The sequence below is a fragment of the Onychomys torridus genome, chromosome 6, assembly GCF_903995425.1.
Source record: "Onychomys torridus chromosome 6, mOncTor1.1, whole genome shotgun sequence".
Lineage (NCBI taxonomy): Eukaryota > Metazoa > Chordata > Mammalia > Rodentia > Cricetidae > Onychomys > Onychomys torridus.
In genome coordinates this window covers 34,991,331-35,003,604 of record NC_050448.1, presented here as the reverse complement: position 1 = coordinate 35,003,604, position 12,274 = coordinate 34,991,331, and the positions used below count along the sequence as shown (strand labels likewise).

Here is a 12,274-nt window from a genome sequence, read left to right as displayed (position 1 = left end):
CTTTCAAAATGAATGAGAGTCCAGATTAGAACTATGGTATTTAATTCTTTTTTAAATAAATACTTGAGATAGCTTTCAAAAAACATTAAATTATAGTAGATTATGTGAAATAATTTTAATGATGCTTGGAATTCAACTACAAGTACAGTTTTGGTCTCTGGCTCCCAGAGTTGACCTGATTTCTGCTCATTATATTCTGACAGATACAGCCTAAGCCTCACTTTATACATTCTGAGGTAATGCTAGGAAAAAGACATTAAGAGCTGGCGTTCTTGCATTAAAACAAAACAAAACAACAACAGCACCAGACTGATCGCTAACATAGCTTTGTGTAAATGATCCCGTTAGACTTGAGAGGCTTTTTTTTTCCTTTTGAGTTGTTTTTCATATGATCAGCTAATGAATTCAGCACAACTTTCCAACCCAAGCCCTGTTCTCCTGGTTAGCACTTTCCAGGTTCTTACTCCGTGATGAACAAGCTCTCCCTGGTTAATTATGTATATATTTAGCTACTGCATGTGTTGGGCTTATTATTGTCATCTAATTAGATGTAACTTGAACTGCTTGCTTCAAGAAAAATCATTAAAAATTCTTTCCTAATGACCTAGAGATGACAAAATGTCTGTAAAGTGTGAAGACGCCAATGACACAAGAACAGCGTTCTTACAGCGTGCTAATCCAGGTGCCGCTGCCATCTCATTAAACGATACTTTGCTGTCATTAACATTTTCACCAAGGAATTGCAGTTATAATTTCCTTGTCAGCTGTCTCTAGATCACTTTACCTTCAAAACTAAAGTGCCATATAAAAACATTAAATTGGATGGTTTAATTAAAAAGTTTTTTTTTTTTTTTTAATGAAGAAACATATCCAGTGTTTCTGAGATCTCATTTACTGTGCTTCACTTTTATTGTTTGAGTAGATTAGTGTCGTGGGCTTCCAATATTAATATGCATCTTCTGAGATACATCCTCAGAAGTATAGTTAGCAGAATGTGTAACGTGGTGAGCTCTTACCACCAGCAGAGAAGGCAAGAGCCTACCAGGATAGCACAGGTGTATTTGTTGCATGTGATATGTGTGGGCTGTGCTCAAGAGAAAAGCAAAAACAGCCAACAAGTGAATGCTAGATGACCAGAGATGAGTAGATATTACTTTGGAAATATTTCCTTTGGGAGAGTTAATGCACTTAGTTTTTCACATGTCATGAAGATGTTCAGTAAAATAAAGAATGCTGATTCATTGAAACTTTGGGATACAAACTTCTTCTAAAGTACCACTTCATCATTCTTATTATCTTTGTGACCTTTGGCACACTGTAAATTTTTAATTCAAGTAAAAAATATATATTGACTGTCCATGTTGCAAGAGGAAGTAGAAAATTTTACCAAAAGTGGGGTAATGCCATTACATTTTTTAAAAAAAGTTTATTGTATTTGTTCAATTGAAATGATGTTGTGAAGCTATAGTAATGTAAAAATTACTAAAGTTTTCTTATCATTTATTTTTATTTCTAGGAATTATTAGAAATTGCTTACAAAAATTCAGGGTTAGTGAAAATGTCCTGAGCTGTGACTTTAACATTGTATCAGTGTGTGTGTGTGTGTGTGTGTGTGTGTGTGTGTGTGTGTGTGTTGTAAAAATGAGGCTCTCTTTACTCTAGAATGTTTCTGACAGTAGCATAATATCTTCTCCTTTATTACAAACACATTTATATTTAAATGATAATTTCCTCAATATGTGCCCTTTTTCTTATACGATTTTTATGTACAGGAGCATTTAAATTTTCCATCGAGAGCACTTACTGGCCAGAGAATATCTGCCAAGACATAAAGGTTTTTAAAAAACCAAACAAACAAGGAAGGCCTCTGTCTCCCTGCCTAACCTGAAGCAGTTAGCCGTGGTTTGTCTTGCTTACTCAGTTTCTATCTCCTTCACAACCCACCTCAGTTTGGGGCAGAATCTCACTGTGTGGCTCTGGCCTGCCTGAGAGTCAAGATCCTTCTACCTCAGGCTCTTAGATGACTGGAATTACAAGTCTGTACCACCACACTAGTCTGGACACTGTTACTTAAATATGGTAGCATCCTTTGCCTAGCTAATTAGGAGAGTCAGTATGTCCCATGAAGCTTCCACATTCCCAACATGCTTTGGGCCCTACTGAAGATACTGAACCACTCTTTTAAAAGCAAGCAGACAAGCCCAACGGCTCACAGTTCTCTACCCACCTGCAACAGTATAGCAGGGAAAGACAAGCAACGCGCAGGGAAAGGAGTGTGTTTGGCACCCGTCTCCACTTCCTCCTGCCATCACAGCACCTCCCTGCATGAGCAGGTTCTCGCTGTGGATTTTCAGTGCCTCCAAAGAACCTAGGCCTTACTCATGCTGGCAAGCACTGCACTACTGAGCTTCATTCCCAGCCTCTCACTGAGTCTTGATGCATACTAAACATAGCATGTTTACTGACAGTGCAGTTTTTGCATGTATCTTCCGTACAGCAGAAGCAGATTATCATCTGATAATAAGCTCCAAACATGCAGTTCAGTGGCCTGGCGCCCTCCATGACCTTTTCAAGGTCCTCGGCTGACAGGGTTCTGCTTCTCAGGTTGAAGGTTGTCCGTGTCAAGATCAACAGAAGTAATATCGATGCACACGTGGGAAGTCTCAGTGGACCAGGTTTCACAGTGACACAAATCACCTCTGTTCACATGCTGCAGATAGAACTAAGTCTCATTACCACAACAACTTATAAGGGAGGCTAATCCCAAGGAAGGGGATCCTGTGTGATGACCAGCCAGTTGTGCCACCTGTGTGGAAGGTCTCATTGAATTGTTGAGGGAAGACACTTTGGACATGTGGTTATCCGAGCACTTCTGATTAAACAGAGACTTAGTCAAATAGGAGAGGTCTTTCCTCCTGAAATACAATGGTTGCCTTACTCATGATAAGCACAGAAACTGCTTTTTAAGAAGTTAGGGCATACACACTCACTTGTTTTCTTTTCTCTACTAGGACGGACATATAATGATCTGAACCAATATCCCGTGTTTCCATGGGTGTTAACAAACTATGAATCAGAAGAACTGGACCTGACTCTTCCAGGAAACTTCAGGGACCTGTCAAAGGTAACAGTTAAATGCACAGAAACCCACTCTACTAGAGCTTCAGCAGAAAGGGTTTCTGCCAGAGTGTACATACTCAGTGAGTCTGTGAGAAAGTTATCCTTCTGCTGTAGATCAGTCTTCAATTCTTATCAACTCAAGCCACAGGAATTGTGCAACTATCAGTGACATTATTAGCACCATCATGGGAACAATGGGTGTCTGAGAAAGCAGGGTCAGGAAGAAGTTGCCGAGGGTTAGTCCTGGGGAGAAATCTAAAGTTAGTACAAAGCCTAACAGCCAGTCGCTCGTGTGCTGTATTCCTGAAGTGAAGAGAAATGTTGTCCTGACCACAGTAGCAGGTGTCCTCTGGAAAGGGCTTAGCATTAAGGAGGCAGGAAGGTAAACCAGCAAGGATCTGTTTTGATGGAGAAGGTGGGACCCTCAAAAGGACTCAGGATGAGGGTACGGACTCCAAAGCAGATTAGGGGTAAGTTAACCTAATTTTTAAGTGAAACGTTAAATGAGATGCCAAGCTGAAGTGCAGCTAAGAATTAGAAATGGCCCACAGCAGCGCTGCTGCCTGAGCTCCCAATGAACACTATGAGTCACACCCCCTATGAATCGGTTTTTAAATTGTGCATGCTTGGTAGTGCCTAGCATGTCACTCAAATAGCAGGTCCTCATTTACAGTGCAGGGCATTAAGCAAAATTACTCTTTCTCTTTGCCTCAGTTTCTTCATCTGAGTGCTGAGACCTGGATAAGCAGGTCATAGTGATGAGCTCTGATGAGGTGCTATGTATGTGTGGCCTAAAAGCATTAATTAATTAATGCTGTGTATATTGGTTAGAATTTTTAGTCATTACCATAAGCCACATGCTCTACGATCTGAAATATCTTTCAGGAAGTGATGATGCCAACAGCATATGCCTATTGTATGCTGTTGTAGAGGGTATGCTGTACAGACAGACACTGTACATGTTTGCCAGGATAGAGGGATACTCATTGGTCATTAACACAAAACCTATTCAGTGCAAAGGTAACAGTTAAAGTTGCTCTCTAAAGTCTTGTCTGTGTGGGCCAGAGACATGGCTTATCTCCAGTGGTAAAGCACTTACCATCAAGCTGACCTATCCTCATTCCCCAGGACAGAACAGACTCTGGCTCCACATGGGCCTACACACATACACATACACACACAACACACATGAACAAGTAAGTAAATGTGATTTTTAAAATTATGTAAGTCATGTCTTTTTAACATTGGTAGATACAGTTTATTAGATACTATGTGTGCATGTGTGTATGTGAAAATGAAGTTCTATAGTGTAGATTTTCAAGAACCATGCACATTGTATGCTCACCTCATATACTGGTTAGTTTTTGTCAACTTGATACAAACTAGAGTCTCCTGGGAAGAGAGAACCTCAACTGAGGAATTAACTCCATTGGATTGGTCTGTGGGTGTATGTCTGTGGTACATTTTCTTAATTGCTAATTGGTGTGGGAGAGCCCAGCCCACTGTGTGTTGCCACCCCTGGGCAGGTGGGCATGTCTGGGCTACATAAGAAAGCAGGCTGAGCAAGCCAGTAAGCAGCATTCCTCCATGGCCTCTGCTTCAGTTCCCGCTTCCCGGCCCTGGTGTCCTTGGATGATGGATTATGACCTATGATCTAGAATAAAACCTCTCCAAGTTGTTTTTTTTTTCATAATGTTCTATCACAGCAACAAAAAGCAAATTAGGACCCCTCATATGCTGTGTATTACTATAGTTATTAAAGATTTTTTTTAAATAAAGGAGGAATGGTCCTTTTGATCTGAAATTCAACTATGATGTCTTAGTCAAAGGAAACTAACACACCCAGATTTCTTCCTTTCTTCCAGTCATTCTGTTAACAATCACTTAACATGTGCTCACTGTTTGTGCAGAAAACGCCTCTGCACTGGATACATAGGTGAGCCCAATGGGAACGAGTGAGATCAGCCTCTTGGGGAGAGATCAGTCCTGAACAAAGAAGAGAACTTAGATCCTAAGAGTAGGAAACTAGCAGTGGTGAGGGTGAAGGAGAATGGGCTTCCTGGGGCGTGTGTTCAGATACCCCAAGGCAGTTGGGCTCACACCTTCCTGAAATACTAATACAGCCAAAGAAAATACTGTGTTCGTTTGGTGGACTATAGGAGTTATGTGCTAGAGTGTTTGCTAGTGGTAACAGAATTTCATTTCCCCATGTGAAATGGTGAGATCACTGGTTTTGGGGTGGTGGAGCTGATTCCTGGACTGGAGACCTTGTGTCTGGTAGGCAGTGTTTTACACCAAACCACATCCTAAGCCCCCCTTTTCTCTTTTATTTTAACACAGGGTTTCACTAAGTTACCCATGCCACCTTGCACTCACTCTGCCTCCAGATAGGTCTTAAACTTGAGGTCCTTCTGTCTCAACCTCCCAACTGGCTGGGGTGACAGCCTGTACATCTGAAGTAACTGGAAAAGCTGCCTTCAGAGTGCTCAGTGTGTGCCTCCTCCGTTGACAGGGCTTTGCCTTTTGTGACTCACATTCCCTTCCCCATTGTATGAAGGGTGAGATAAATAGCGGAGGCAAACAGGCGGAGCCCGAGTTAATCAGGGACCGTGCATAAGAACTGTCTCCTTTTGCAAGCATGGAATCGGCCCTTGGTACTGGGTAGTTGAAGGCGTGAGAGGGAAAAGAGAAGAGAGGTAGCTTTGGCTTACAGTTCTCCCACCGTCCTGACCAGTGCGTTAGCAGTCTGTTATTTACACTCGGTCACACTAACAGGATGGGAAAATGTTAGCAAATTAAAGCCTCTTGATATGTTAATAAATTACCCTCGCATTGTTCCCATGGTTCACTGGATTTCTTAATAGGAACTTCCATGCAGATGGTCTAGGAACCCAGGACTACCCTTTATAAAGCCCACTAATACCCAAGGTTTTAATGGATGACAATGTCTCTTCCTGTGCACCAATGGGAAAGTGACATTGGATGTGTGCCATTGGTGGGAGGGAGGGAGGGAGGGAAGGAGGGAGGCAGTCTGCGGTGGGCACAGCGCTACTGCATTAGGAGGAACCACCCAGAAGCACAGGGACGTCTCACAGCTCTAACAGATACAGCCAAAGAAGGCTGCAGTGGGAAATTGTTTCCCAACAGTTCAAGGCAGAATTGAGATTATTAAATGTTATTAACTGGCATTAATAAGAAAAGTAGTCATTTTAAAAACAAAGATTAGGAGTCTTGATCTAACTAACAATTCTAGAATTAGCAGTCAATAATTCTAGAGTTTGTTTTTGCTAACATTTGAAGTCCCAAATAATATCATATTCCTTACTGCTTATAATATTAGAGAAACTATTAAACATACAAACATGAAAAATTAAGTATTTCTTTATACCACCAACTTACACTGTCTCTGTGGCTTCTAATTATGGCAGAAACCTTTTAAGTTGAAAGTTCAGAAAACTCAGCTCAAATAGCTCAAACATCAAATCAGCACCTTTGGTTCTTATAACTGAAAGATTCAGAGAGGGCTTGGCTTTTTAGGAACATTTGCTCAGTGGCTCAAATAATGCCACCATGCGTCTGTTGCCACTGTAGACCTCAGACTTAGCTTCTGCTCCACAGCCCGTGGTAGTTCAGACATTCTCTCTCCTCTCTGTAGTAGTAGGACGGCTGCAGTAGCTCCTACCTCATACTTTGACTCAAAAGAATCCCAGCCTAGCCCCAGTGTAAGAAAAGGAAACTTCTTTCTCAGCAGATGTCACTTATGCTGCTTGAGAGGGGTGGGACAGCCACTTGCACATGGAGCTGGAGGTCAGGTCAGGACGAACTAGGGACCCTGGCCTGCCCTGGACGATGGGGAAAGAGCTGAGCAGGGATTCTTGTTCCTGAAGGAAAGGAAGGCACTTTCTGTTACCACATGAGAACTGAAATACACCTGAGACTTTGCTCTTCATGATTAAATGAAGGGAAGAGCACATTGAACTTGTATACACCTAGCAGATGTCAGAAAGATCGTAAGGTCTAAACCTTGACCCTCACACCAGAGCCATTGTTTAGGCAGCCATACTCTTTACACAGATCGGTAGAAAATACGATGCTCAGTGGAGTCATAGCTGTTTTACCAGGAAACAAATGAAGCTTAGGCTTCAAGACACCTCAGTTTTCAGGGGCTTCTTCCTGTACTTTGCCCTGATTTTAAGAACATAGTGTTAAGTTCAATTTCCATAAGGACCTGTGTTGGTCACTTTTCTGTCACTGTGACAAAATCCCTAGAAAGGTGCGTTTAACGAAAGATGGGCTTATTTTTGCCTACACCAATGTAGATAGGGCCTCTGTGCTGGTTAGGTTTTTAGTTTTGTTGCTGGTTTTTTTGTTTTTGTTTTTTTTTGTGTTTTTTTTTTTTTTTTTTTTTTGTCAGCTTGATAAAACCTGGTCATTTGGCAAGAGGGAACTTCAGTTGAGAAAAGCCTCCATCAGATTTGCCTATAGGCAAGTTTGTGGGGGTATTTTCCTGATTAATGATAGATGTAGGAGAGCCCAATTCATTGTGGGTCCTAGAAAGTATAAGAAATCTGACTGTGAGCCTGGAGAGCAATCCTGTATCACTCCAGCATGGCCTCTACTTCAGTTCCTGCCTCCAGCTTCCTTCCTTAAATTTCTGCCCTGGCTTCCCTCTGTGATAGATTAAAAGCTGTAAAATGCCGGGTGGTGGTGGCACACGCCTTTAATCCCAGCACTTGGGAGGCAGAGCCAGCGAGTTTACCAAGCGAGTTCCAGGTAAGGCGCAAAGCTACACAGAGAAAACCTGTCTCGAAAAACCAAAAAAAAAAAAAAAGCTGTAAGATGAAATAAATCCTTTCCTCCTCAAGTTGCTTTTGGTCATGGTGTTTTATTACAGCATTAGAAACCCTAACTAAGACAGCCTTTAATGTCACACCCTGTGCACAAGGGGCATTCAAGGAGTGATGGATACAAAGCAAATTTCCAGTCACCCTCTGAATTTCTCTGTCTTAGTCATGATTGACTAAAAAGTCTAGTGAAAGAGTGTTGGATTCAACTAAATCATTTTTAATTCAAGTAAGGTTAAAAAAAGAATATCATTCAATAATACATTTTTCATGCCACAATTGTTTTATTACCTCCTTAAATGCCAAAACACTGACCCTAAGTGTTTATTAAAACATGAGTTGCACATTTATTTAGAATGAATTTTTTTCATTTATGAACTTATTCATTTCCTGGCCACTTTTATTAAACCAATGAAGAGCATGGGAAAGGGTTTTTATTTAGACTTCTTTTTATATTAGACTGCACAGGCTCAAGTATCACTCATTAGAAATTGTATTTATTGTTTAACAAATAAAATGGTCTGTCATTGACCAATCTTTTCAGCACTAGCCACCAGTAGGTGGAGAGATTTTTTTCCTTCCATTTATATAGATATTCCCTATAGAAATGTGAGCTTGTTATGAAATTTGTCTTAAAACAGGATACATGTTAGTGCCTCAGTTATTTATATCTACTCAGATGAGTTTGACTCCCAGGTTCTAGTGGTTACATGATTTTGAGATGAATCATAGTCTCTGCTCGTTAAAGTACAAATGGGATTTTCCATTTCCCAGCCATGTCTTCCAATAAATGAAATCATTTAATCACAAAACCAAATCCTGGTAATTTGAGATAAACATAAGTCATCACACGTGTGTACACACAGGTTCGAGCACACACACATATGCACAAACACACTCATTCACAAAGTGGAAAGATCTATTTTGTTAACAAAGGAGTTGTTTGACTGGCAGGTGAGGATGAACTTAACGTTTCCCACATTATTATGCCATTTAAAAAGAGGAAGTGATAATGCCTGGGGCTTTGAAATGTGGCAGTGCAAATGCATGTGCTGAGGTGTGAGTTTTGCTGAGTGCCTGTGCACATGGAGTGGAGTTGATGAAGCTGGAGAATGAGCAAACCAGAAACCCATAGCATCTTCCTACTTGTTCTTATCTTTCTTTTCCACCATAAATAAGAGTAACCAAAATGAAAGTTTTATTAGGTTAGTATATAACCTGCCTGATGATGAAGTTTCAATAACTAAATAAATACAGACTATTAGAAAGTATTAAATGTACCAAATTTTTTAAATGAAAGTCGTGTAACTTGATGATTTTTGACAGTACAGTAAATAAAAATAATTTAACTGTATTAACAGTATAGTAATGACTTTGGCTTCATGTAGTACAAAGTCAAGTTAAACTGTCTTCAACTGAAAAAATAAAGGTTTTTTTTTTTCCTTTTTTTCTCTGGTTTTTCAAGACAGGGTTTCTCTGTGTAGCTTTGGCACCTTTCCTGGAACTCACTCTGTAGCCCAGACTGACCTCGAACTCACAGAGATCCACCTGCCTCTTGCCTTTGAGTGTTGGGATTAAAGGTGTGCACCACCACCACCCGGCGAAAAGATGAAGTTTTTGCAAACTTAGTGTTTCTAAGGAATCCAGAGTAGGTCAGTGTTGGGGAGACCTGCTCTGAGAATATCTCTGCTATACCTTGCTTTGGTGTTGATCTGACCAGCTCCCAGTAGTATAGCAAAGAGGCTTTTGTAACCCCACCAGAGATGGCTTTCTTCCCATATACTGGCAGTCAAGTTTCTTTGGATCCACTCTGATCATGGGTTGTTTTATATTTTGCCCCAAAGTGGTCACATAGGATTTTGATAAACCTGATGGACAGTTTGGGGTTGTCAGAGGTCAGCCCACCTGCACCAGGCTTACTATGTATGAAGAAGGACTAGTTCATAGAGGAAGGAGGAATGGACAGAGGAGCTGTTGCTCTTGCTCATTTGCAGGCACTGGTCATAGGTGTACCTGTGTGTGTTGGGAGTTAGTGCCCTTTCCCCAGAGTGTACTTTTTGCAGATGCTTAGTCCTTGCACTGGCCTGTTCATCCCTTTCTCACTGATTCCTCAGGCCTCTTAGTTATAGGAACCTGCCCTTGATATGTCTTCCAAATGTTTCCACTTTGTTGTTTGCCTTGTTTTATGGCTAAACATTTTGTCTGAAATCCCCACATGGAAGTTTTACATGATATTCCATAGTCATTCTAGTCAGTCTTTATTCATTCAGTGTTTGTTACTTAGCTTTAACAAAAAAAAGATGAAGAAGAAGAAAAAAGAAAAAGCCAGGTGCTGTACTGGGTGCTGAGAATTAAGACGTGGATAGTTTAGCTGTTTCATTTAAGGGCCAGGCCAGTCTACTGGGCAAAATGAGTTACAAACTTACTTCACTATTCCTAGGCACTGTCTATGAAGCTTCCAGAATGAAATCTGAGCCCCTTCCAAAAACATGAGTCAGATAAGAGAGATGCAAAGGGCAGAGGCGTCTGTAGGAGTGAGTCCTGCATTGTCATGAAGATGTTTTTCGGGATGATGTCATGTAGTTCATGATTGAAGAAGTGGAAAAGATAAGAGTTTGAGAGGCCTGTTTTACAGATTTTTGAGCCCTTGAATATTACAATGAAAGATAACTTAGGTATATCAGAAATTCTAATATGATAAGGAGGTTGAAAGCTCTCCTTAGAAGCCAAACACACTGACTCAGCTTCAAGCTGTTTCTAGCACAGCACAGCACAGCACAGCACGTGGATCTGTAAGCTGCAGAGCTGTTGCTAAGTTTGAGATCTCAATTTCCCTATCTGTAACACAAGGGCATAGGACTGGGCTAAGATCCTGACCCTCCCTCCCTTTCCCACTCTCCTTCCCTCCTTTCACCTCCTTCCCTCCCTCCCTTCCTTCTTTGGGTCTGACCTCCTGCCTCTACCTCCCCCATGCTAGGATTATTGGTGTGTACCACCATGCCTGCTGGTTCCATCTATTTTTGAATTCTTTGGTAGATAAGGAAGCAAATAGGCAGTTATGAAGAAAAAGGGGCACACAGAGATTCTAATTTTAGAGTCAGCATGAAAGTGCAACTCAGTGGTGTGGACAGAGGGGTCGTCAGGTATCCCTTTCCTTCTTGTGAAGTTAGGTAAAGGGATGCCTTGCAGACCCCAGACATTTGTGTAAATCACTCCAGAAATTGGATGAATTAGCCGGGCAGTGGTGGCGCACGCCTTTAATCCCAGCACTTGGGAGGCAGACACAGGTGGATCTCTATGAGTTCAAGGCCAGCCTGGTCTACAGAGCGAGATCCAGTAAAGGCGCAAAGCTACACAGAGAAACCCTGTCTTGAACAACAAAAACAAACACAAAAAGACGAGTAAACAGTGTCTTCCACAAATATACAGTCTCCTTAACAGTCATAGTGGCAGGTAGTAGACACAGATCGTACCTCAGTACTGTGACCATTGACATGCACATTTCCAGGTTTTAGTGATGTACACTGCTGAGGTTATTGTAATGAATATCATGTTTCTCCTTGAAAGCCCTTTTAATTCTTAAAAATCATAATCTACTTGGATGAAACTGACCATTTATTGAGTTGACATTTATTATTTATTCAAGTCAGTTCCGCTTTGTATCCTGAGTTTTCTCTCAATGCTCTAGTTTTTCATACAATATTTACTCAGTAGTCTTTTTTAAAAAAAAGATTTATTTATTTATTATGTATACAGACGAGGGCACCAGATCTCATTACAGATGGTTGTGAGCCACTATGTGGTTGCTGGGAATGGAACTCAGGACCTCTGGAAGAGCAGCTAGTGCTCTTAACCTCTGAGCCATCTTTCCAGCCCCTCAGTAGTCTTTTTAACTTACATTTTTTAGCCATTTTTTCTTTACCTTAGATAGATGCTTATTCTGAAAAATGACTTGATGAAATATAGGAAGTTTTACCGTAGAAAATATTAATGGATCAAAGCTAAAGGAACAGAAAGAGAAAATAGAAAAACAAATAAAATGGGAAAAGCACTCCCTTATAGATCAAAAGAATTCTCACCCAAATGCATCAAAGTGCAGTCTAAGTAGAGCTGGTTCTGTTGAGTGTTTGCAGCAGTTATATATTTAGATAGATAGCTAGACAGACAGACAGGCAAATGATAAGCAGATAGATGAAAGATGGATAGATACGATGTCCTGAACGTTGTAAATTTATGCTGGCATCTCTCAGGATATTTTTTTCCATAGAGTAAAATCACAAACTTGTTCAAGCAAAAAAAAAAAAAAAAAA

At 40.8% G+C, this 12,274-nt stretch overlaps 1 protein-coding gene across 6 annotated transcripts in view; it reads left to right on the top strand.

Moving 5' to 3' along the window:
• Nbea (neurobeachin) overlaps positions 1 to 12,274 on the top strand; it is a 551,973-nt gene that overhangs the window by 467,013 nt on the left and 72,686 nt on the right. For all 6 annotated transcript variants that reach the window (XM_036189952.1, XM_036189948.1, XM_036189950.1 and 3 more), the window contains one exon: positions 3,012 to 3,124. In XM_036189952.1, coding sequence (XP_036045845.1) covers positions 3,012 to 3,124 — 113 coding nt within the window. The remainder of the gene's footprint in view (positions 1 to 3,011; positions 3,125 to 12,274) is intronic.